The 27,068-nt window shown below is 44.4% G+C and overlaps 2 protein-coding genes across 7 annotated transcripts in view; both read right to left on the bottom strand.

Moving 5' to 3' along the window:
- BAIAP2L2 (BAR/IMD domain containing adaptor protein 2 like 2) overlaps positions 1-10,073 on the bottom strand; it is a 49,840-nt gene extending 39,767 nt beyond the window's left edge. The window contains exons 1-4 of the mRNA XM_053251422.1: positions 10,035-10,073; positions 4,764-4,839; positions 3,173-3,259; positions 69-130 (exon numbers count right to left, since the gene is read on the bottom strand). Of these exons, the coding sequence (XP_053107397.1) occupies positions 69-130; positions 3,173-3,259; positions 4,764-4,839; positions 10,035-10,073 (264 nt within the window). The remainder of the gene's footprint in view (positions 1-68; positions 131-3,172; positions 3,260-4,763; positions 4,840-10,034) is intronic.
- A 2,086-nt stretch (positions 10,074-12,159) lies between these two features.
- PLA2G6 (phospholipase A2 group VI) overlaps positions 12,160-27,068 on the bottom strand; it is a 51,174-nt gene continuing 36,265 nt past the window's right edge. For 4 of the 6 annotated variants that reach the window (XM_053254822.1, XM_053254821.1, XM_053254820.1 and 1 more), the window contains 4 exons: positions 24,073-24,227; positions 22,099-22,266; positions 14,662-14,735; positions 12,160-13,470 (listed from right to left, as the gene is read on the bottom strand). In XM_053254822.1, coding sequence (XP_053110797.1) covers positions 13,326-13,470; positions 14,662-14,735; positions 22,099-22,266; positions 24,073-24,227 — 542 coding nt within the window. In that variant the 3' untranslated portion in view covers positions 12,160-13,325. Of the gene's footprint in view, positions 13,471-14,661; positions 14,736-16,048; positions 16,133-22,098; positions 22,267-24,072; positions 24,228-27,068 lie in introns of those variants that run through there. The other 2 variants (XM_053254824.1, XM_053254825.1) reach the window with 2 other exon arrangements.

Raw genomic sequence — 27,068 nt, 5'->3', positions numbered from 1 at the left:
TTGCCACAAAGGCTTTCTCTACAATCTCTTCTTGTTTCACATCCTGTATATCCCTCCAAGATACTCACTACTACTTCCAAGTTGCGGTTCAAGTGCATATGGGTGTCAGACATCTGGATCAAGATTTCACCTTCAATGGGAGAAAGAAAAAGAAAGAGAGAGACATGGACAACATTTGTGCTTGACCAGCTCACAAGGCATCATGGATGGCTAGCCTGTACACAACCTGTGATCCACCAAAGTGCACGTGGCTCATCAGAGACTCAACAAACCTCCTGTCTTTGCTGTTTACTGAAGAAATACTTGCCACAATAAATGGCACATCATGGACTGTGTTTGTCTTGGTGGGTTCCAAGTTCCATAGACCAGGTAGTATGAGAACCAGTATGATAGAGTGGCTACAGTGTTGGGTTTGAGAGATTGGAGTTCAGATTCTATTTCAGGGCTGTTTCGTGGGCCCTCTGAGACAAGTCCCCTGTTTTTAACAAACTTAATGGGTGAGTTGCGATGATAGCTGATTGGGCAGATAAAAATTCACAAAAAGCACTTTGTACTCTGCAAATTATTCAGAAGTGATAAATAAACATGCTACAGGACATAATATAGGAGCAATTATCATTAAGTGCCAATGATATCTATAACTCCTGTTATATTCTATCCAGTAATCTTTTGTATTTAGTTATTTGGACGTTTGTCCCAGTGGGGATCCTGTAGGGAGTGGGTGGGGGAGGAATCAGAAAGGAAAAGGGAGGGAAAGGAGGAGGAGGAAATTGAGTTGTTGCTGAATAAACTTTGAATTAATTCCACATAAGATTTCTTTGTGTGTATGAGGGAAGCAGCTATAAAACAACTCCCTGCAAAGTGTTATTTATCTTCTAGGGGCAAAAGTCCAACTGTTATGATAGTATGACATGATATTAGAAGACCAGCTGTTATTTATTTATTTATTTATCTATTTATTTATTTATTTATTTAAAGTCTACAAACTTCAGAATTTTAACCAAAGATTTAAAAAGAGTGAAGGTAGAAAGGGCTAAAACTCTACAAAATTGTCTTTTTGGTTTTTAGGGCATTTTCACACCAGACACTAAAAGCACAGTTTGCATTTAAAAAAAAAAAAATTATTTGTATACCTCCTGACTCCCAAGGCTCTAGGCAGCATTCAACATAAATATAGGCTGCACATTCTAAAAATGGCTTGCTTCTGATTTCTATCTCACATTAACAATATTCACACATGCATATGGAGAGAGGCTCAAAGGGGCTTTTAGTGTCACATGTGAAAATTAGCCAGTCTAATTGAAGAAGCAATATTTTTAGGGGCACTAATAAAGCAAAGTGCAATCTGAGAGATGCACCCCAGAATTCCTTGCAGTGTCAGAAAGGATGCTGGGGTGTGACCACCAGATCACACACAGTCATCTTCAGAGTGTGCATTGTAGGGGTGCACCTCTTGGACTGGGCGGTCTCTTGTGCCGCCCCTACGGAGAAACTCCCAGAGCAGTTTGAAATAGACAACAGAGACAAAACAAAAGAATAAAAATAAGAACAATATAATAATATAAGAACAGTAGAGCAGCAACTTTATTATAGCACTAACACTAGAACTCAAAGTTTAGAAGATCTAAAAGGCCTAGGCAAATAAAAAGGTCTTCACCTAGCACCAAAACTACATTAAGATTTAGCTTCAGGCAAGTGTCCTAGGGAGCGGGATCATAGCTCAGTGGAAGAGCATCTGCTTTGCATGTAGAAGGTCCCAGGTTCAATCCTTGGCATTTCTAGGGAGGGCTAGGAAAGACCCATTTGAAACCCTGGAAAGCCATTGCTAGTCAGAGTAGACCACACAGAGCTCGGTGGACCAATGGTCTGACTCGGTATAAGGCAGCTTCCTACATACCTATGCAAGATGGGAGTATCATGACTGGATAGGCCCTGTCCCCTCAGTCACCTCCCACCTTGCCTCAGAAAGTGGGGCACCTGCAATTACCTTAATAATTGGGCAGGTTCATGTGGTAGGAGATAATCCTTTAGTTACCCTGCCCCCACACTATATAAATCTTTAGAAGGTTAAAACCAGCACTTTGAATTGTACTCAGAAAAGGGCAGAAACCTGTGCGATTTCTTTCCATTTCTTTGGCCCCAGTCCAGGGGCATAGTGACTATTGAGCAAGAGGAGACAATTGTCCTCATGCCCCAAGAGTGGGGGTGCTCCCAAGGCTCAGCCAGGGCACCCCTTTCTGCACCCAGCCATTGAGCAAAGTGCTCATCAGCTGGGAGCATGAGGCACAGCCCTCTCCTCTCCCGCCAGTGTTTCACGCTGGCTGGGGAGGGATGGACTCTCCCCCTGGGCAGTGGCCCCTCCCCTGTATCTCATGTCAGATGTAAGGGAGTGGGGTCAGAGCTGAGAACAGAGTTGTGACAGGCCTGGCAGAGTTTCATTTCCCCTGTCAGCGGTTGATGGAATGGCTGAAAGGGAGCTCCTTTCCCTGGAAAGGAGCACCCTGTCAGTGATTCCATCAACCGCTGACAGGGGAAATGAAACTCTGCTGGGCCATTACAGCCCCATTCTCAGCACTGGCCCTGCCCCCTTACATCTGACATCGGGGGGGGAGCCACTGGTCAGACTTTGTCCCCCAGCCCCCACCAATCTCCCTATGTCCCTGCCCCAGTCAGTTCCCTACAAGCTGTATCTTGGACCAGTTGGGGTTTCAGAGAAGTCTTCAAAAACCTCCTCAAGTACCAGAGGTGGCTCTGAGGTGGTGGCCTCAGGTGGCGGGTGCAGGCACCTCACACGTGCCACCCCACCTGCCTGCTCCTGCCTCCCGAGCAGTAGGGTGGCTGGAGAAAAATAGCCTGTGCAGAGGACATGCACAAAAAAAACACTCACTCCACCCAAGTCCCCAAATCTGTCAGAGGACATAAAATGAAAATTGTATCTAGAGTCATTCATATTCTGCACCTATTAGCATTTCTGTTTGTCATTCCACTGTTATTTGTTTATTTGTTTATTTGTTTATTTGTTTTTAAAACTTTTATACCGCCCTTCCAAAAGGCTCAGGGCGGTTTACATGTTAGGCACTCCATCAAGAAAAAAAGATGGCAACTCCTAGTGCCATCACTAAGGTCAGGGGCACGTACCTGTGGGAGGAAAAGACAGCAGCCGGAATCTTACCTAGTATTTGTGAGGTGGAGCTCTGCAGGGCTTGTTCCCCAATCTTCTGAATTGCTGTAAAATAGACTTCAGCGGCTTCAGATAGTGCTGCAGATTTGATTTGATTATTAAAGAAGATACGGATTAGGTGAATTTCTCCCCTGCCTGACTCTGCCCATATTCTTCCTCTTCCTCACTTTCACTTCTCTCTTCCCCTTTTCCAGTGCCTTTTGCTTTTAATGCCCTTTGCCAACTCTTCAGGATTGGCACTTAGGGTTCCCAGGAACCAGCATCACTCTCCAGATGGATATTGAAAGCGATGCTGGAGAGGTGAATGACCCGATATTATAAAAACAATTAGGAAAACATGGGGGGCGGGGCGGATATCCAAAACATCGCTTCAGACTTGGCAGCCATAACCTCTCACTAATTCCTTTTCCTCAACCAAGACCTTCAAAGATTCACCTCAGGGCTCCTAACCTCTGCAGATATCCCATGTATGCCTAAGGTGAGATATGCCCACTGACCCTGTCCCCTCAAGACAGCTGGTAGTTGCCAGATTGGCTTTTTTAAAGCCAAATTTTGGGTTATGGCCCATTTGACTCACGAGTATACCCCTCAGGTTCTGGCACTATATTTGCAGTATACTGATTGGTTGTGTTGAGTGAGCAGCACCTCTCACAATCTTCCCCTCAGACAACTGCATCTAACTATAGTCCCCTTCAGACAGGGGCGTAACTATAATAGGGCAAAGGGAGACAGTTGTCTGGGGGCCCACTGCCTTGGGGGCCCTCCAGAGGCAAGTCACATGACTGACTTCCCCCAGATGCTCACCCGCCCAGGCTTCCTTCAGTTGTATTCATCCTCCGAAATTGATGTGAGCTACCAGACCTGGAGCTACCAGAACAGCATGTCTTTCTCTAGTACCATTAAATGACTTGCATCATCCACAATTGACAAAACCTTTTAAAAAATAATTAGGATGATGTTCTGTTGTGGCACATAGGTGTTAAAAAAAAAAGCACAGTTTTTAAAAAAGCACAGTAAAAAAAAAGCACAGTAAAATTTTTATAAATAAAAAAAACACTGTGCTTTTTGTTACCACTATTCAGCTTCATTTAAGATTTCTTTACTGAGCTTCAGTGAGGGGGGGCATTTTAAAATCTTGTCTCTGGGCCCACTCCAACCTTGCTACGCCCCTGCCTTCAGACATCCCCCCCCCCGCAAAAGGGTGGGTGGGGGTGGGGAAGGAGATACTGGACTCAAGTCCAGTGTTCCAAGAGCATGCCCACAAGCCCTGCCCTGGTATTGACAAAGCCACACTGCCATGCAGCACACAGTTATTGTGTGTGCAGACACAAACGCTATAAGCGTGAAGAGATTCTGTTATTGGAAGCCTGGGGCATTTCAACCTTCTGATCACAGAAAATCTCTTCACACAACATTTGTGTCAGCAAATGCTAAGTGTGGACAACAGACAGGTGGGGCTTCTGAGTATGCTCTAGGGACATTGCAGATGGAGTGCTTTAATTGACTGGGAGCTCTAATTGACTGACAGGAATATTCACCTCTCTGCCCTTGACACAGAGAGTCAACAAGCAATGCCACTCACCATGAAAAGCTCGCACATATTTGTTACCCAGGTACACCAGATTCTCCAGAGCTGGGTTAAACTGTTCCAAGATGTTCTGTCAACCATCCAGATAAAAAACCAAATTGGAGAAGAGAAGAAGAGCACACAACATATTAGTATGACATATTTAGCATTACTAAAATGCTGGAAGGTAGTAGTGGCCAATTTCTGTATTCTTGCAGACCACTCTGTTTTCTCCAGTTAGTGGTCCAGGGCATCTTCCACATAGGGCTTTTAGCAAACATCTCTTCCAGAATGGAGGCCCGCGCGTTCACATCAGCCTGATTTACCGCAAAGTTCTTGCAAGCTATCAGGGAACACTTCACACACGATTCTGGTTTTTCATTGCACGTTAGAATGTAGCCCAATTTATATCCAGTGTTTTAAAAAAACTCAGTTTGGGGGGGCAACTTCGAACTCACAGTAAAGCCTGCAGTCTGAAAAGACTGCAGGGGCTGAAAGTGTATTTTGTCACACAACATTTAAAGTGTATTTTGCTGACAGTAGCATAAGGGTTTCTGGTTATGGAATACATGTACATGGGCACAGCTGAGGCATTACACAAAGAACCTCAAAGAGAAAAGTAACACTGAAAGTGTGGAATATCTCATTCACTCACAACTTTTGGCAATGGTTTTTCTTTTCCTCATCGTTTAAACTACAAGCAACTTTTTTGCCACCCCTTGCTTAAAACTTGCACTTACTCACACATTAAGATTTGCTAGAGAGGTCCTCTTCCACAGTCCACCTACACCTGATGTGTGTTTGATGGGGATGTGGGAGAGCATCTTCTCTGTGGTTGTGCCCAAAATGTGGCATTCTCTTCCCAGGGAGGTGAATCTTGCCTCACTTTGGTCTAGTTTGTACAGTGTATTGAAACCTGGAGAGGGGTTTTTCAGATTAACATCCCCCTTGCATGATTAAGGGACACCCCGACAGCACATCAGGATGTCCTCAGTGACAGCAGGGAGGACACACTCTCAGCGTGCTCAGCCCCATCCTGATCCAGAGTTGTGGCCTGAACCGGCCCTGCGTTGACTTTTTGCCACCACATAAAAACTTTCCTTTTTCAGCAGATGTTTAAAACTTGTAGATGATTTTAGCAGGCTTTTGCGGGGGGGGGGGGGCAGTCATTTTGGTCATTTTAATCTGCTGTGACTCTTCTTTATGATTGTTATATTGTACTTAATGAATTAGATTTTTATAAAATAAATAAATATGTGGCAGAACCCAGACCAAGTTAATCATCACTAAGGCCCATTGAAATTAATGGAACTTAGTTAGTCGTAATTAATTTGTCTGATTGATTTCAATTATGCTTAGTCAGGGACTAACTAGTCTGGATGTTGCCCATTGTTATTAATATATTAACTGCCTTGAGCATTCCAAGAATGGAAAGGCAGGATATTAAATATTATTATTAAGAAGATTTATATATCACTTTTCAACAAAAAGTTCTCAGTTTTCATAACAAAATAATGAGAACGTAGTTCCTTGTCCCCAAGAGGCTCACTATCTAAAAAGAATTCCTGGTCAGGAAAGCTAATTTGAGGAGAAGAGAGCTGGTCTTGTGGTAGCAAGCATGACTTGTCCCCTTAGCTAAGCAGGGTCCACCCTAGTTGCATATGAATGGGAGACTTGATGTGTGAGCACTGTAAGACATTCCCCTTAAGGCAGGGTTGGGGAACCTTGGCCCTCCAGCTGTTTTTGATCTACAACTCCCACCATCCCCAGCCCAATAATTGTGGCTGGAGATGATGGGAGTTGTAGTTCAAAAACAGCTGGAGGGCCAAGGTTCCCCACCCCTGCCTTAAGGGATGGAACCGCTGCCTTAAGGGACGGAACGAGCAGAAGGTTCCAAGTTCCCTCCCTGGCATCTCCAAGATAGGGCTGAGAGAGATTCCTGCCTGCAACCTTGGAGAAGCCACTGCCAGTCTGGGTAGACCCTGCTGAGCGAGATGGACCAGTGGTCTGACTCAGTATATGGCAGCTTCCTATGTTTCTATGAAACACAATGGAGACACCAGCAACAGCTTCTAGAGATGCTGTGCTGGACTGAATAGGGACAGTTGCTCTCACCCTGCTAAATATAAGAGAACCATCACTTGAGGTGCCTCTTTGCCCAGTCAGCAAAAAATGAAATGTTCCAACAAACAAACAAACTGTTGGACCAACCATCAAGAGACAGATAAAATGACTTTTGAGGGCTTGGGGGGCTGCTGGATGACCATGCCTGCTGTTGCTGACAGACCCAATAACCTTCTTGTGGAATTCCTCTGACAGAACTGGGAGTCTGCACCAATGACTAAACTCTGTGGACAATCAAAGGTATGAGTGGTGGGCAACAGGCGGGATGAACTGGCCTCATAACAGCAGCTTCCCAATTTCCACATGTTGATTATTCCATATGCGCAGAGCCTCTTCTTGCACAAACAGTTACTCACATAGGTTCTGTCCATTGTGACAAGATGCCATGTGCAGATGGCTTGGAAGTTCTGTGCATAAGATATGAGCAACATGTGTAGGTCAAGGGCATGATCCTGTTGCCCATACACACATTGATTATGGACAGATTTTAGTTGCCTGCCTGGGTTTACAGATGCCCCTGGACTCCTGCTTCTTTCTTTATTTTTCTTTTGCAGTTGCCTTGAGACTGTCTGTTGTACTCAGGTCACCTCAGTGCATTTTTTGTCGTCACCTCTGAAAGAAGGTATGTGCAAACCTTCAGACCACATTAGAAGTTTAAGAGCTGTCCTGTGCGCTGTCCTGTTCACTAACTTCCCTCCTTTATTCTCTTGAGCACTGACCAAGGTTCAGCTAGCATATTAAGGATGGGAAGCATCTCGTGAAAATTAAAGTGGCGGGACAAGATTTGCTTGCTAAAGTTGCCACGCACAGCAGCCATAGTTATTAAAGGCTGATTGTGTTGGTCAGGCAATAGTGTTCAAATAGTCAAATGATCAGGATTTTTTTTTTTAAAGCTCAAAAAGGATTTTAGAGATTTTATATTATTTTAGGGATTTTATATTAAGAGTTTTTATTTTTAATGGATATCTGCTAAATGGAAAAAAGATCTTGAGCTTAAAGACATTTAAAAAACCCAATGCAAGTTGTTAGGTTGAAGATTATTCGGCAGCAAATAATCTGTGTTGGTACTGCTGGAGCTGGCTAAGTGCATTTGTGTGTAAACTCCAGCAATGCAAATCTCGTCAGGAGGAGTCCACATGACCGTGTAGCTTGCTCCTCCACTTCTATAGGTGCTATAGCATAGATGATTCTATAGTATTCTGTTGCACTGCAGCCGAGTGCACAGACACTGAAGGGTTTTGTTTTTTTTAAGTAAAATAATTTCAGAGATGTTCTATGCCACCATTCTTCACATGTGAATTCAGCCTTACAAGGTTTAAAACAAAATACAAGCAGAATAAAAACAGCAGCCTCCAAAATCATAAACACACAGGGATAAAAGACAATCGTTGAAACAGAACAATTGTATAGTTAGGGGAAGCCCTAAGATCAGAGGGCAGGGAGTTTCAGAAAGCCATAACAAAACAATAAGATGGGCAGGGGGAAGCAACAGGAGTGGTAATAAGACTGAATTGCCTTGTTGTTTACTGCATCATAGGAAATATCCAATAGGTGCTCATGACGACACTCATGCAACTATATTCCATGTGCCCATTACAGTAACAATGGAATGCTCCATTATCAGGAGGAAAGACAGTCTTTCCCCAGCAAAGCTGGCCTCACCCATAAGCAGCCTGTATCAAGTGACAGATTTTGAGCTACCATGAAAGAGCAGCAAATTGTCAATTTATTGTTATGTTTACCACCATTGACACCATGGAGAGTATTCATTTAGGTTCTCGCCAAGCAAAGTGTCTGTCAACATGTGGATGAATTTAAAAGATTACTTTAGAAATAGGATATTCAAGTGATATTTAATTGAGGGGCAGTTTGCCTCATGCAGTTAAGCACTGAAGATGCCCTTCTTACTCCTCCCCACAAGTTTGAGAGGGCTAGCAGACACATTTTCCCCATTGGTGCTTAGCTGGCTATTGCCAATATCCCTTTCATCTTTTAAACTGAAGACAGCAGCACATTGCCTGTAATTGACTGTCTCAACTGAATTATCCAATGCCTTGGAGGACCACTAAAATGTCAAACATGTGAGTGGCAGGCCACACCCCCACTTAACTCAGCCGGATAGCAAGCTTTTCCTTTTCACATGTTGATTAAGCCCAGCATCCAGTTTTCTGTCCCACGTATCTTTTTAAGGTAGCATTGGAAAGACCCAATGTTACCTCAAATTGGATCCAATTCCTCTAGATAGTCTTCACTGGAAGGGGGTCTCTGTAATGGCTCAAGGCTTGCAAAAGATTCAAGCCAAATGCTGGCAGATAGGCATGAAACTCTGCCTTTCCCATCTTAAAAATGAGGGAGAAACTAGATAACATGCATATTGCACGATCAGGGCCTGCATGCTTGATTTTTCCAAGGTAAAGCCCCACAACTGCTATTTGCCCCAAGAGAAAAGCCCCAACTGGCGCCAATTTGTTAAAGTCATGGGCTAAAGCCCTCCTCTCCCTGCTTTGGTCTGATCCAGACTGGAACTCCCCATTCTGTGGGCAGATCGTCTACTTGGGCCCGGAGAGCTGGATCAGACCTTACACAGCAATCATGTATAGGAGTGTCTCTCATAGCACATTCTCATTCACATGTCAAGTGTGAATGGCGGAAACAGATTTGTAAACACACACACACGTACACTGATGGGGACCCGAGGCCTAATGAAAGCCGTTCTGTGTGTTTATGTTTAGGAACTCAGCCTGCTGTTCATGCTGTGTATGTTCACTGTGGGAAATCCTGGCCTAATCTCAGAAAACACGGTAGCCAGATAAAGTATGGGGCAGCCCCCAGATTGCTTTCCAACCAAATTAGGATTCATAGGGCAAGAGCTTCAGTCAGTTGCCAAGTGGCTTATGCTGACACAGGTGAAAACTGGGCCAATTCTGGCTATAAAATCCAAGCCACCTGCCATATATCGCCATCCAAGATGCGGCTCATACATTTTAACTGCCAAGCATATGGTCCCATTGATCTGCCTTTCCCATCATCAGCTCCTCTTTTCTGCTGTGGCATCCTCCATTAAGGAAAGTCCTTCTAAGCCACATGTTTCCGTTAGCCAATCATGAGTTCCTTGGACGAGACAATGTTGTAGAATATGCACAAAAAGTAATCAAGCCTCACCTTGTAGATGGAGATTGTAGATCTGTAGGATTGCTCCATCTCCCCAAGCCTTTTATGAGGACCCAAGAGTCCCTTGCCCAGATGTTGAAGAGAAGCTACGCAGTCCTCAGACACACCTCGGAATCCAGTTCCACAACTCTAGTGGAGACAAGAGTGTTCTTCCTAGTTCTGTAGGACACTTACAGAGATGCACTGCTGCTCTCAAGGGGAGAAACTGCTACTGGAGTTTAATAATTTACCAGCCAGGCTGTTAGAACTTGATCCTTAGGTGCAACGAGATACCAGGTAGGGAGGAATCCTGTGACGGCCACCAGGGTCATGTGACTAACTTTTAATTATTTATTGCTAGTTTCTGTATTCAGCTCCCTACGTAGCTCTGCAGGATCATTAAGTTGGCTGCCCTCTTGGTCGAGACAATCACAATTACGGCCGAGTGTCACACACAGCGCGTATATATATGTCCCAAATGTATTTGAACAGCCACTTTTCATGCTCCATTGTCCACATATCCTCCAACCTCTTTGAGATGGTGTCTGGAACTGAACCAAAACGGATCCTAAGTAATGAGCTAACTTCAGAGGTGATGAAAGGTCCCCGTGTAACATTTCCCCGCACTTTATGACCAGGCTCTACAGCTGAAACTCAATTGTAACGCAAAATGTCAATCACCACATTTTACATGGAGAAAAGTAACACATGAACTGGATGATCATAGGTATGCCTGTGAGCAATTCCCATGATAGCGACATCTGGTTAAAGTGCTGTCATAACATCCATTATTGCCTGATTCACAAATGATGTTTATCCTTACAAGTGCATACCCAAGACGAATCATTATTGCTCACCTCATACAGGCAGGGGGAATCTCATGCAGCTGAACATGATGAAGCCCATAGATTTCAGTGGGTTTTAGTGTACCTAAGTTTGTGTTGGATTTTGGCCTCTCTGTACCAGCTCTCAGTCTTCACAAACAAAAGAAATCACTAGTTTTCTCTCAGTATAAACAGCTTTGCAAAAAGGCCATGTATATTAGATCTGGTATTTCATCTGAAGGGTCAAGCTTTGAAAGCAATTTTTGAAGCTCAAAAGTAAACAAAAGCACGGTCAGAATCTCAGTGGGGAAACTGGACTCCAACTCCCAACAGCTGACCTTAGAATTCATTACTGCACATTCTAGGGCAGATTTCTATTTGGCTTCAGGACTGCATTCCAAGTCATTTAGATATGTATCCACATACCCCATGATCTTAGCCCATTCTTTCCCAAATTCTTACATGATTTTTTCCAAAGGCTTTATAGAGAGAGTCACTGCAGCGTGGTATTTTGCAGGGATGTTTGGCCATTACATAGAGAGAGATCTTCTGTAGGAAGAACAGGAAGCTCGTTTACTTTGTGCTGGTTTAGAAATAAGAGGGAAAGCTCCTGAGATTGCCAGCTATGGAGAATGAACTGGGACCTCCATTATGTCCTAGTAGCGAACCGTTGTGGAGACATGGGGCTGAACCAGATGAACTTTGGTCTGACCCAGTGTGGCAATTCTTATATTTAAAAAATGTGAAAAAAGCCCTGCTTGATCAGACCAAAGCCCCACCTAGCCCCACTTCTTGTTTCCCACAGTGCAATTAGATGCCTCCAGGAATTCCACAAAGACAACGTGCCTCCCCACTCTTGTTCCACCAGTAACTGCTAATCAGAGGTATAGTACCTTTGAATATGGAGGTTCCATGTCATCTTTATGACTAACAGCCCAACCAATACACTTATCCTCCATGAATGTGTCTAACCCCTCTTTAAAGTCATTTGATTAGTGACCATCACCACACCCTATGGGAGCAAATTACTTATACTACACATTTTATGGGGGGAAATACTTTATTTTGTCTGTCTAGATTTACTGCCAATTAATTTCACTGAATGATTCTGAGGACTAGTATTATGGAAAAGAGAGAGAGAGAAATCTACCCACACCATTCATTATTTTACAAACTTCTATCATATCTCCCTTTAATTGTCTTGTTTGATCATTTTCAGAGAGCATTTCATCTTGTACCATCCCTGGAAAACATTTGCACCTTTTTAGAGAGGTGTGTCACACTTAGAATTAGTAAGCTCGAATGCAATCGGGTTTCATATAACCCTCCATTTATTTAATACTGAGTCAGTTTGGGGAGCTACTCCAGTCTGTAATATCACTACAACTTGTCAGTTATTTTCATATAAAGTAAATTAGGAGAGGTTTACAAAGTAGCTAAAGAAAACCCCACCTGTTGGATTTCACATTCATCAGCACATTTTTCAATAGTTCCAATATATTAAATTAGTCAAAATGCAGAAACAATATCATTAACAGCAGCACTTAAAATTCTTGCCTTTGAGAAATAAGGCAGTTAACACGATGGGGATCAACCCAATAAATAAATCAATAACCCAGGAAGGAACGGCATTGAAATGTGTGTTTGACCATTTACTCTCAATAGTAGGTCTCCTCAGTAACTCAGATTCATTTCTGCTCTGCAACCAAACTTACATAGTTCATTCCTATTAGAAAACTGCTTTGAAAAGGTGAGGTAGGAAACCTTCCACACCTTTGCCAATGGGCAAATACTTCAAGAATGTACCACAGAAAATATCTGTCTACTAATCTCTCTTCTCTCCTCAGCAGCGCACTGTATGAGTGGCCTCCTCAAAGGTAGGGCAGAGAGGGGAATCAGAAACAATAGGAAAGGGTATGGGGGAAGAGCCTCTGGCTACTAGTTAACACAGGGTCCCACCCCTGCTGATAACAGGAGGATCATAATTTTTTGGTTGCAAATATATTGCAGTAGGCTAGCCTTCTCTCCTCAGAGATCACACGGGTTAACAACTCTAGCTCCAACACAGCGGAAACTTGGAATCCAACCAGCAAACATGGATAAGGTAGTAATTAAAAAGTATCCAAAATTACACGTGAACAATTAAAGTTCACATGTAATTTTGGGCAGGAAGATGCAGTTGATAAACTGGTATCGGACAATACACCTGGCCTTACAAGCCAGGCAAAGAGGGAAGATGGCCTGACTGATCAGTTAAATGCCATCTTATCACACAAGCAAAGTGAAATTTAGGAAATCCCTTAGTTATCTGTCAGGTTACTGATGTGCTGGAGCCAGGAAACATTTCAATTCCCAAGAATCCTCCAAATTCTTCCAGTCAATTCCCTGATGTAAAGAGACGGGGCAATTCACAGGCCAGCAGAAATCCAGTACTCCTTGCTGGTATCCCAAATCAGTGGCGCCACAATCTTGCAAAGCATCATGGGATTAGGAGCTGCTCTACCAGCTGCTGGATTTCTTCCCAGTGTTCATAAATGTAGATCTGAGTTTCCCAGAGCATGTTCACCAGGACTGTATCGCTCACTTCATCCAGCATCACGTCTGATCCCAACTGGGGGTTGAACCTTTGGACAACAGAGAGGCATTACCAACTGAGAACAGGAACAGCAGTTTTGTCTGTACATGGCAACCAGGGAAAATATGGCAGGCCAAAAGCAGCCGGAGAGCAAAGAGTGGCATGCAGGGAAAGAAGATAAGCCCAAATCCACAAAAGGAGCACTGAGGCCATTGCAGCTGGGGATGCTGGGAGTTGTAGTCAACATCATCTAAGATTCCCCATTAAAGGGAACACTGCTTGGGGGACCTGGGCCCAGATTCTCACTCAGTGTAAAGCACTTGGGATTTCAAGCAGAGCAATCTAGCAGACAAAACCTTGGCACCTTGTGCCACCACAGTGGTTTGCCTGAAGCAGCTGCCATTGGTGATCTGGCCTCTGCTCTTGGAGCACTGCTGAAACAAACAGCTAGCCAGAAGGAAATACAGGCAGTCCTTGGCTTAAGATGTTCTGAGTTAGTTGCCACCTCGTTTCAACTTTACAACTCTCGCTGTGCAAAGGGAGGCCACTCTGCTAGATGGGCTAGACCGCAGGGATTCTCAACGTTGGGTCTCCAGATGTTATCGGACTTCAACTCCCATAATGCCCAGCCCCAGTGGCCTTTGGTTGGGGATTATGGAAGTTGAAGTCCAATAACATCTGGGGACCCAATGTTGAGAATCCCTGGGCTAGAGGACAAGGCGGCGGCGAAAATGGTGGCTCAGGCTCAGAAGTCCTGGTAGCAGCAGCAGCTACTGCATCTGAGGCTGTAAAGGGTTTGGCTGACTTGCCTGTCCACACTGCCTCTTCTGCTCCTCCTCCTCCTCCAGGCTGAGATGTTGCACTGTGATGGCAAGAGGGAGAGAGCCTGGCCAGCTCTCAGCCCACACACTGATGGACCTTCATCCTGCCTGCCTGGATCTTGGGTTACCTTAGCCAAGTCACATCCCCTCAGCCTAACTCACCCAGAGGACTGCTGTGGGGGAAACTTTAAGTGTTTTCAAACAGAAAACTGCTCTTGAAATGATTAATATTCTATAGACACAGCCACACAAATTGCAATACTCATACTAAAGACTCTGCCCTTGACTAGTGGCTAATTGCTAGAGCCATAGCCTAATGATCCCAACTGGATATAGGCCACAGAGACTCCAAATGAGATTTGAAGGTTCAAGCCCTGCTCTTGCTGACCCTACACAGGACATTAAGACAAATCCTATACCTGAAGTAATGGGCTTGTATCATCTCACACCAAGCTCTTGCACGGTTCACAACAGCGCCATCTGGATCAGTGCACTGGAAAGAAATATTTATTTATTTTATTTTTATTTTTATTTTTACATTTATATCCCACTCTTCCTCCAAGGAGCTCAGAGCGGTGTACGTGCTTATTTTTATCCTCACAACAACCCTGTGAGGTAGGTTAGGCTGAGAGATACATGACTGGCCCAGAATCACCTAGTGAGTTTCATGGTTGAATGGGGATTCCAACTTGGGTCTTCCCAGTCCTAGCCCAACACTCTAACCATTAATCATTACATGAAGCATTTGCATTAATCCTATGAATCCCACTCACAGTACCACAGAGCACAAGAAAAACAAAAAATCAGCTTTTGGTCAAATATGGCTCAGAAAGAAGCTTGCTCTTAGCACAACACTTCTTACCAAGCTGCCACATACAAAACAATGTAGTGCCTTCTGCAATGACTTTTAACAGATTTCTCAGAACTTCAACATTTGGCGAACAAGATATTTTGTGAACTACTGTGTTAGCAACAAGCTACTTGGACCATCAGGGAACATGTCAATGCCATTTAATGGTAAAGTAAGCAGTCCAGTCGGTGTCCTGGCGACCACAGAGCCCCGTGGTTGTCTTTGGTAGAATAAGGAGCGGTTTACCATTGCCTCCTCCTGTGCAATATGAGATGATGCCTTTCAGCATCTTCCTATATTGCTGCTGCCCGATATAGTACCAGTGGAGATTCAAACTGGCAACCTTCTGCTTGCTAGTCAAGCATTTCCCCACTGCGCCATTAGGTGGCTTCTGTCAATGTCATTTAGGATTTGGTTATTTCACCTCAGCCATCCTTGGCATCTGACAATGAGGGCAGATTCAAACAAGCTTAAAAAACAAAACAAAAACCTTTTGCACCTGGTAACATGTGGAAGGGTGCCTGTCACATGTATTTCCTCCAACCATGAAACCGGGCCCAATTTTATGAACCTCACACCTTTCCAAATGTCCAAGCAATCACCACAGGGCTTAACTGCAAGGTCAGAGGTTACAGAGAGGATTATGTATATTTTGTAATCCCACACAAGGACAAGAAAAAGAAGAAGGAAAAGGAAACAATATGTGATACAGGGTGCAGAATCCAGCCTCTGGGGAATTTTCCATTAGATATATAATTATCTAGTCCTTATGGCTGTAAGATTTCTAGTGGCCTTTGAATGTTTTAAAAACAGAGGATTTGACAGAAGTGCGTAATAACAAATTAAATTAGCAAAATAAAAAAATAATTGATTCCATTGTTAAAAACTGAGATAGGTTTTATGACAACTTCCTGTGAAATAGCTAAAGGATTTATTCATTTTTATAAATCTCTTACTTATTTCCATCTGAAAAGCTAGAAATTGGATAAAATGTTGTAAAAATCCAGCAAAACTGTGAATGAATTGGAGGCTTTAGTTACCTAGGCAGAAGCAAAAAAATAATTAGTAAGCTAAAGAATAATTAAGCCTTCTAGGTTGCCTGGACTTTCCAGAGATTATAAAATTTTTATGAACATGCTATTAGATACTGTAACAACTACAGCCAAGAAGTTATGATTAAGGCAAAGCTACCCATATCTTGGGAAGAAGCAAAAGTGTTATCAGTTCCAAAGGAGGGTAAAAATCCAATAGCTTTACTAAACCAAGTTTTTAAGATTTGACAATTCTGGCTTCAAGACTGAAGACAATAATAGGTCATGAGGTAGTCATTAGCAGACAGGATTTATACCAGACAGAAAACCAACTACATAAGAACAGCCTTGCTGGATCAGGCCCAAGGCCCACTAGTCCAGCATCCTGTTTCGCACAGTGGCCCACCAGATGCCTCTGGGAAGCCACAGGCAGGAGTTGAGGGCGTGTCCTCTCTCCTGCCATTACTCCCCAGCAACTGGTACTCAAAGGCATCCTGCTTTTGAGGCTGGAGGTGGCCTATAGCCCTCCGACTGGTAGCCATTGATAGACCTCTCCTCCATGAAGTCATCAAAACCCCTCTTAAAGCCATCCAGGCTGTTGGCTGTCACCACATCCTGTGGCAGAGGGTTCCACAAGTGGATCACGTGTTGTGTGAAAAAGTACTTCCATTTGTTGGTCCTAGACCTCCTGGCAATCAATTTCATGGAGTGACACCTGGTTCTAGTGTTGTGTGAGAGGGAAAAGAATTTCTCTTTCTCCAATTTCTCCACACCATGCATGATTTTATAGACCTCTATCCCCCACAGTCATCTTTTTCCTAAACTAAAAAGCCCCAGGTGTTGTAGTCTTGCCTCATAAGAAAGGTGCTCTAGGCCCCTGATCATCTTGGTTGCCCTCTTCTGTACCTTTTCCAGTTCTACAATGTCCTTTTTGAGATGTGGTGACCAGAATTGTACGCAGTACTCCAAGTGTGGTCACACCATAGTTTTGTACAAGGGCATTATAATATTAGCTGTTTTATTTTCAATCCCCTTCCTAATGATCCCTAGCATGGAATTGGCCTTTTTCACAGCTGCTGCACAATGAGTCGACACTTTCAACTAGCTGTCCACCAGGACCCCAATATCCCTCTCCTGGTCAGTCACCGACAGTTCAGATCCCATCAGCATATACTTGAAGTTGGGGTTTTTCGTCCCAATGTGCATCACCTTACACTTGGTAACATTGAACAGCATTTGCCACTTTGTCGCCCACTCCCTAAGTCTGGAGAGATCTTTTTGGAGCTCCTCACAATCCGTTTTGGATTTCACTACCCGGAAGTAGTAGAAGAAAGGTTCATAAACACTATATACCTCATCTTTAATTTTATTTTTTTTAATGTAAAGGCAAGTGATCGGACTTTTAAAAAGGCATTTTATTACTGGAATGGCCCCATATATCAATCTTTTTATTAGCTATTGTTGCAATTTGGTTTTCTGTTCTCTGTATGATTTTTTGTTTCTGATTTAAAACTTTTTTTAATTCTCACGGTCAGAAGATGGAGCATCAGAGCCCTGAACTGCCCTTTCTCATAACTAGTAGAAACAAAATGGTGTAGAAATACAAACAGTTCTACAATTTGTAGAATTCAGTATAAAATTTACTAGTAGGGATGTGCTTGAAACACAATTCGGTGTCCAAATCGCAGGAACATCCATTTTAAAATGGGGGATTACACAGCTCCTTTAAAGCAGAAGATTTTAGGTCCATACCTGCTCCTCCTCTGATCTCCACCACTGCCGTAATCATGCCGCTTCCCCCAGCTATGCTGGCAGGGAGACACCCTGTGTGACACCGACACGCACATGGCCTCCACACATGCATGGTTGCTGACCATGCAAATGGCCTCCACGCATGTTCGGAGGCCATGTGCGGGCCGGCATCACACAGGGGCAGCTGGGAGATGCCCTGCCGGCGTGTGGGCATAGCTGGGGGGAGTGACAAGATTGTAGCAATGGCAGCGATTGGAGGAGGAGCAGATATGGACCTGCTCTCCTCTACTTTAAAAGGGCTGTGTAAGCCCTCTCTTTTAAAGGGATGTGCCCGTGATTCGGCCACCAAACCGCGTTTTGGCACATCCCGACTTACTTGGACGTAATGAAGGTTACCCTTTGGCATAATTCCAGTGCTTCCCCTTCCCCCACCGCCCAGTATGGCTATAGGCACTGAGTGGTAAATCTTTTTAAGTGGCTCCTAGTCCACATACAGGCTTCTGTCTGAGAGAAGCAACAAATGCTGCCCCATCATTCTGACAACTGAAGTATCACTGAATCAGAAGGTTACCTTGTAACACTCTGGACCCTTCAGAGTTTAAAGTACGTTAAAAGGCCGTCGCGCAAGGCTTAACATCAGCTAAGACAGATGGTGATTAAGTTACTGCCATTAAATGTGTAGCACGGGGGTCTCTGAATAGGGCAGAGACTGGAAGAGTTCTGTGTTATAAAATAAATGTCCATGGCTGGGCCAGTGCAATTAAGGAGGGAGGGTGGAATTAGACAGGGGGCCTGGAGGGCAGTGCTTCTCTCTTCCTAGGTCTCACGACAGAGCCATCTGCATTACAGCCAACAGGCTGACTCCAGCTGGGAGAGGATAAGGAGCAGCTCATGTCATGAGAGCCAGTGTGGTGTAGTGGTTAGAGTGTTGGAATAAGACTGGGGAGACCCGAGTTCAAATCCCTGTTCAGCCATGAAACTCACTGGGTGGTACTCAGCCAGTCACTTATCTCTCAGCCTAACCTACCTCACAGGGTTGTTGTAAGGATAAACACAACCATGTACACCCCTCTGGGCTCCATGGAGGAAGAGCGGGATATAAATGCAGAAATAAATAAGTGTCTCCGCCTGGCCCCTACCCCACAAACCACTGGCGTGGTCACCAGAGGTGGCAGTGAGGAAGAGAGCCCAGACAGCCCGCCAGAAGAATGGCTGCAGGAGCAGGAGGAGGCCTACGGGCGAGAGGAGCTCTCGGACACAGCCGTGGCCTCCTCATGGCTTCCGACATGCCTGGATGACGAGTGGCGCGGATGCCAACGGGGTGTCTCGGAGGTGAGGTGGGGCTTGGAATAATGGCAGGGCGTGTTCAGGAGGGAGTGCAGGGCAACCTATGGGGCAGGGAAAGGGATGGGAGCACTGAAGCAGGCTTCATAAAGATGGGGGTGGGCAGGAAGGGAAGTCCCAAGCAGGAAGTCCCTCAAGTATTTCTCCCTATTTAAACAGTCTCGAGTCAATAATGAAGGACAGCAGACTGAAGGTTGTTTGGCTTATGGCCATAATTTTTTTTTTTTTTTTACAAGGCAGACTGAAGGGCCGCCCAGGTCTCCCTTGGCATTTGCTGAGGACACCTTAGGGAGACCCACCTTTCACTTTGAAGATCCTGGCTCTATTTATTCATTTCTCATATTTGTAAACTTCCCAATACATAAATCTCTAGGCACTATGCATAAATACATAAAATACAGCAACAACTAAAATGACAACATAATAAAAACAAAACAATTTTTTAAAAAAATGTTAATGAAAGGCCTGACAAAACAGGTGCTTTTAAAGAGTTAGGGAGAGAGAGCGCACAAGCGAGAAAGAGCGCAAACAGCCAGAGGCTGTCTATCAGGGAGTGCATTCCAAAGTCCCAGGGTGGCTACAGGGAACACCTGATTTTGAGTTGACACCAAATTGGCTGGTGGCAATTAGTGATGTGCACAGAACCGGCTGGCCCAGTTTGGTTCAAGTTTGGTTCAAGTTTGGACCAGACTCAAACCTGACCAGACCAGTTTGGTCTGGACCAGACTCAAACCTGACCAGACCCTCAAACCCCACCCCCGGTTCAGTCCGGTGGGGGAGGTCGCGAAATGTTATTTATTTATTTATTGGGGGGGTTAACCTTCTCCCCTTTGGGGGAGTTCCTAGGGTGGGGGGCGGGGTCCACCGAGGTTCCCCCTGCCCTCCCGGCCTCTATAGTCACCCCCCTCCAGCCCTTTTAGGCAGTTTTTCAGCCAGTTCGGGTCTCCATATTTCTGTGTGGTGGCCATTTTGAATGCCACCATGCATGCGCAAATGGCCTCTGCAAGACCTGGCATGACCCAGGGCCTTGCAGAGGCCATTTCCGCATGCAAGGCAGTGTCCAAAATGGCCACCGCGCAGAAATATGGAGGCCCAAACGGGCTGAAAAACCAGTCAAATGGTCTGTAGGGGGTGATTACGGAGGCTGGCGGGGGGAGATGGAACCTCCACAGACACACACACCCCACCGCCCCAAGAAACTCCCCCGAAGGGGAGTAGGTTAAAAAATTTTTTTTCCTTAAAAAGAAAAGAAAAGAATGCGAACCCCCCCCTGAACAGTCATGGGGTGTTCAGTCCAGGGTTGGACCGAACAGGGGGTGGTTCAGTTCGACCCCGAATGGTCGAACCTGTTTGCACATCCCTAGTAGCAATTGTAAACCAACTTCTCAAGATGATCTCAACAGGCAGCAGGGTTCATAACAAAAATGGCACCTTCTTAAATACCCTGGACCCAACCTGTTAAGGGCATTATAGATTATTACTGCGGGGAGACATGATAGAGGTCTATAAAATCATGCATGGTGTGGAGAAAGTGGATAGAGAGAAATTATTCTCCCTCTCACATAACACTAGAACCAGGGGTCATCCCATGAAATTGATTGCCAGGAAATTTAGGACCAACAAATGGAAGTACTTTTCCACACAACTCATAATCAACTTGTGGAATTCTCTGCCACAAGATGTGATGACAGCCAACAGCCTGGATGGCTTTAAGAGGGGCTTAGATAACTTCATGGAGGAGAGGTCTATCAACGGCTACTAGTCGGAGGGCCACCTCCAGCCTCAAAGGCAGAATGCCTCTGAGTACCAGTTGCAGGGGAGTAACAGCTGGAGAGAGCGGGCATGCCTCCTTCAACTCCTGCCTGTAGGTTTCCAGCGGCATCTGGTGGGCCACTGTGTGAAAGGATGCTGGACTAGATGGGCCTTGGGCCTGACCCAGCAGAGCTGTTCTTATGTTCTCACCAGCACTGTGTATTTGCCACCAAACATATCCGCAGCCAGTTTTAAAGCAATTCTTTTAAAATTGTTGCAAAATGCTATAAGATGACTCCTTCATATTTGTTGGGAGTTTTATCTACTAAACAAAGAAAAGGATCAAGGGCAACTGGAATCTCACAACAAACACAGAGATGGGACAGCTGCTAGGACTGGCGTTTTCTTTTATTGGCATTCCCAATGCATTTCAATTACTTTTATCAGGGGAAGATTTATGAAGCTTTATGAACCAGCTCAAAAAACCACATTGCCGTGACCTCTAACAAACAAGCTCTTCTGTTTGATAGAGGTCAGTGCAATACTGGTTTATTGCACTGGTTCATAAAGGACTTAAATATTCCCCAGGATACTTATTGAAACATGTTGAGAACACCAGTAAAAGAGAACACCAGTTCTACAAGCCGCCCTGCCTGTGAGTTTAAATTCTTAGTATTTTGCTAAGGAAATATTCTTTTATCCTTCAAATGGAGAACTCATCAGTTAAACATCTGGATATGCAGAGGTTCATCTGCCATTGCTACCGGCTCATCTGGTGGCTACCCAGGGACGGGCCTTCTCCATTGGTGCCCCAAGGCTTTGGAATCCACTCCCTGCTAAAATAAATGCCTCCTATCTCTGACAACTTTTTAAAAGGCAGTCAAGACACATTGGTTCACCTAGGCTTTCAATTAGATACTGTTTTAATAGTTTTTAAGCATCGTTTTAAGTTTTAAATTATTGTAATGTTTTAACCTTTTTATTTTGTTGTAATTTGTATTATTATATTGTAAACCACTCAAAGACATAAGTCTTGGGTGGCATACAAATATGTTTATTTCATTTAACAAATATCCCCCACAGGGCCTCCACTTCGATGGCCCATTCCTTTGCCAACCAATACTCACACAGTCCACCACCATCTTGCCCAGTTCTCTGGCACCATAGACAGTCTTAGCGAGTTCCCATGGGTTGGTGGGGCGGAAGACATCCACGGAGCTCACAGAAACCCTTGGAGCCTTCCCTGTCCCAAGGGAGACCACCACTCCCAACTTCTTGACCATGTGGCCCTGACCCTAGGAGGACAGAGAGACACAGTTTAGCAAGACACCTTTGGGTGGGAGGGCAGGAAAATGGTCTTAGTTTACTGAATTGGTTGTCCAGGGCATCTTATTTCATGGACAAGGCAACAGAGCAGGCGGCTACACCTACTCCTTCCAGCACTGCTCAAAGCTTTTTACAGACTATGATGAAACCATACATCACACTCAAGAACTTAAATTAGGATTCTGCGTCATTCTAACTGCATTTTGTACAACGGAATGAGAGTCAGGATGGCAAAGCAGTTAAGAGTATCTGACTAGGGGCAGGGAAACCTGGGAAACTGGGAAACCCCTGCTAACTGGGCAAAGAGGCACCTTTTTAAAGTGGTGGTTCTCTTTATTTAGCAGGGGGAGAGCAACTGGCCCTATCCACCCCCAGCACAGTACTCCTCTAGTGACTGTTGCTGGTTTCCATCTTATGTTTCTTTTTAGATTGTGAGCTCTTTGGGGGACAGGGATCCATCCTATTTATTATTACTCTATGTAAACTGCTTTGGAAACTTGTTGAAAATCAGTATTTAAATATTTGTTGTAGTTGTAGGTTCAAATCCCAGTTTAGCCCATTTCAGCCAGAACATGAGAGGACACAGGACACAGACACTTAATTCTGGAGAAGTTTCATTATGTAAACACAACGCTCTCGCCAAATGGTTGCAAGGGATGTCAGACTCTTATATATTTATGGTGGAAGTGCCCAAAAGTTAAGAAGTGTTGGAGGCTTATCTTGGGTATGATTTCAGTTGTAATGACACAGATCATAGCATCAGACCCTGCATTAATGTTGCTATCAGTTTTTTAAAGCTCATTATAAAAATACTCCTTGACCAAGATCTCATGCTGCAGCCACCAGGATGGAGATAGCAAAGAAATGGAAAAACACTTCACAGTATCAAGATGGTTAGACAGAGCAATATACTAATCAAAGAAGATTGGTTAATGGTCTGTTAAAACAAGACCTGGCAACCTTTCATTCAATACACAAGCAGGGCATGCAGTAATTGTTCCCCTTCTATTGATCAGATTAGCCTGTGGAAGGATATTCTTGCTGCTCAAAAGAGTGGAAATAGAGCAAAAAGCTCTTAATAAGAAAATCAATACAAACAATTATTAAAAAAAAAAAACAACCACAATGAAGCGCTGAGTAACCCTGACCCAGTCACTATCTAACCTACTTCACAGGATTGTTGTAAGGATAAAAATTAGTGTGTGTGGGCGACGGTTACTTATGTCATTTTGAGCTCCTTGGTATATAGGCATTTAGCACACCAATGTGGTGGTACATTCCTGATCTTGAAGAAAGATGGGTGGAGATTTTTTACAGTAGTAATGGCTAATTAAGAGGTTAACATGTGAACAAGCTCTCAGCCCAGGGTTAGGCAACCTTGGCTCTCCAGCTGTTGCTGAACTACAACTCCCATTATCCATAGCCACAAAAAATTGTGGATGGGATGATGGGAGTTGTAGTTCAACTACAGCTTGCCTACCCCATCTTAGGCTTTCATCATAAAAACTGGCAACGGGTTTTAAAGATGAAAGATTAGCAAGCCTACTGTTGGCATGAGCTTTCCTAGGCCAGAATTTACTCGGCCATGCTGCAATAAAATGTCTTTGCTTGCAAGATAGCATAGGAGTCTGGGGGCAGGGGCTGCTAAAACATAAATCCCTCTGAACTATGCAGGACTTATTTTAAAGTAGGATTGCCCTGCAAACCCCACAAGTGTAGAGTGATGTTGGAGTAAGTGCCAGGGCAGGAAAGTTGGCTGCAGCCTGCATTCGCACCTTCTGGATTAAGGATTTGTTGTACTCATTGATCTCTGCCATGGCATCCAAGGTGGGGTTGTTGGCCAGCAGCCCTCCATCCAGAAACCGTCCAACCGGCCGGAAGTATGTCGGAGCAGCTCCACTGGAACGGGCAGCCTGCCACACCAGCTGATCTGGGGGGGGGGGCGGGGGTGGACAAAGAGAAACATATCTTTCTTGGAATCCTATGCAGTGTGTATGCAGCCAATTGAGTAGTCCCCAAGATCTACCAAACATTGATACTGCACTATAGGGGTTCAAAGAGCTTCATATCATCATAGAACTTGATTGTTGGAGGTCTTCTTGTCCAACCTGCTCAGAGCAAGAAAGTGCTTCAACATCCCTGAGAGAGGGTCTTCAGGCTCCTGTTTGAAGACCTCCAGTGAAGAACAGGCCACCACTGCATGAGGCAAGCTATTCCACTGTCAAACACAGAAACATAAGAAGCTGCCTTATGCCAAGTCAGACAGGCAGTAGCTCTTCAAGGTTGCAGGCAGGAGTCTCTCCCAGCCCTATCTTGAGGTGCCAGGGAGTGAACTTGGGACCTCCTGTGTGCAAAGCAGAAGGTCCTTCACTAAACTATGGCCCCATCCTCCAAGTCTTATCCATATCAAACCAAAGCAGACCCTGCTTAGCAAAGGGGACAATTCATGCTCACTACCACAAGACCAGTTCTCCTCCCCTAACCACTCTTAACAGTTAGGAAATTCCTCCTGATGCCTAACCTGAATTTGCAGAGGATTCAGGCTGGTCTGGAGGAGGAGATTCGGTCTTGTGGTAGCAAGCATGACTTGTCTCCTTTGCTAAGCAGGGTCTGCCCTGGTTGCATATGAATGGGAGACAACATGACTCAGCACTGTAGGATATTCCCCTTAGGGGATGGGGCCGCTCTGGGAAAAGCATCTGCATGCAGAAGGTTCCAAGTTCCCTCCCTGGTTTCTCCAAAATAGGGCTGAGAGAGACTCCTGCCTGCAGTCTTGCAGAAGCCACTGCCAGTCCATGTAAACAATGCTGAGCTAGATGAACCAACAGTCTGACCCAATATATGGCAGCTTCCTAAGTCCCTATGCTTCCTTAACATTTCAACCCCCTAATTCTAGACCGGCCTTCAGGAGGCAGATAGAATAAGTCCGCTGCTTCTCCTATATGACAGCCCTTCCGATATTTCAAGACGGCCAGCACTCAGCTATCCTGAGAACAAGTCTGTAATGTAAATATTTTTATCCCCATGTTGCAGATGGTGGGGCCGAGGCTGAGAGGCAGTGGTGTGCCCATCAGCTGCGGGGTTCCAGGTGCCTAATGCACAGATGATCAAACTTGGGTCGCCAGATGTTGCTGGACTACAACTCTCATCATTCCCAGCCACTATGGCCAAAGATCCAGCAACAAGTGTTTCTTGAGATAGATGACCTCAAAACAGTGGTACATCTGCTGGTAACCTCCAGACTGGATTACTGTAATGCGCTCTATGTGAGGCTGCCCTTGTACGTAGTCCGGAAACTACAGTTGGTTCAGAATGCGGCAGCCAGGTTGGTCTCTGGGTCATCTTGAGACCATATTACTCCTGTATTGAAGGAGTTACACTGGCTGCCAATATGTTTCCGGGCAAAATACAAGGTGTTAGTTATAACCTATAAAGCCCTAAACAGCTTGGGCCCTGGGTATTTAAGAGAACGTCTTCTTTGTTATGAACCCCACCGCCCATTGAGATCATCAGGAGAGATCTGTCTGCATTTGCCACCGGCTCGTCTGGTGGCTACTCAGGGACGGGCCTTCTCTGTTGCTGCCCCAAGGGTTTGGAATGCGCTCCCTAGTGAAATAAGAGCCTCCCCATCTCTGACCATTTTTTAAAAGTCTTTAAAGACACATCTGTTCACCCAGGCTTTTAATTGATATTGTTTTGATTGTTTTTAATGTTGTTTTAGAATATTGTTTTTAAAAAATTAAATTGTTGTGTTTTAAATTTCTTGTTTTTGTTTTTAAATAATGTTTTAATGTTTTTATCTTGTTGTAAACCACCCAGAGATGTAAGTTTTGGGTGGTATAATATATGTTGAATGAATGAATGAATGAATGAATGAATGAAATAACAACTGGAGATGCAAGTTTGAGAACCCTTGGAATAATGGATAACCAGTGGGGCAGCCCTGACACAGCTAGCTGAGCTACTGGATCCATCCCAGGAAGGCTCCAGAGAATTTCCACAATGGCCAACCTAGTACAAGTGTTAAAGGAGGCAGCAGTTCCCCTGCTACAAAAATACTTCTCAGGAAAATGGAGCAGACTCCGTTCCAGAAAGCGACATAAGAGATTAGCTCATGAGGTATGATGCAATGAAGCCAGCACAAATTGACAATGAGGGAGAGAACAGGATGAACTGTTATTTACACTCTCTCAACACAAAATGCAGGGGAGAACTGATTTGTATCAGCTGGCTACTTTTCCATGCAAGGTGAAACGAAAACAAGAAACATGTTGCATGGAACAGTAGGCTGTTCAATAGTGCAAATGAAATCCTAAAATCATTAAGAGAAGAGATTCATCAATTTCTTTTGGCCCAGATGATGAAGGACATTACCCATATTCTGCAGTTCCATCTAAATGTTTTATCTTCCTACAACAGGAGATAGAAAAAGATGGAGAGTCCATGATTTTTTGTACATCTTTTCAGTAGTACCTAGCAATGCCAGTCACTATCCCACTTTTGGGGCTGCTCCATGTGCACTGTCCACATGCAACTGGTACAAGGGTTTTGTTTGCATCCAAAGCTGGAAAGATTGACGCCCCCCACCTTCACTAAGGAAGTGGTCAACGCGTCTTCCTACATGGAGATCATGTTATTTTTCAGGCTGAGATCCCTTTTAAGACAAGGGACCATCTTATTATTTTTCTATGTACATCACTTTGAGAACTTCTGTTGAAAAGAAATATACAAATTTTTGTAGCAGTAATATTATACGCTTTGGTATCACATT

This window comes from Hemicordylus capensis, chromosome 5, assembly GCF_027244095.1.
Source record: "Hemicordylus capensis ecotype Gifberg chromosome 5, rHemCap1.1.pri, whole genome shotgun sequence".
Classification (NCBI taxonomy): domain Eukaryota; kingdom Metazoa; phylum Chordata; class Lepidosauria; order Squamata; family Cordylidae; genus Hemicordylus; species Hemicordylus capensis.
Note: the sequence above shows the minus strand (reverse complement) of the source record. Positions and strands in the feature narration are given on the sequence as shown.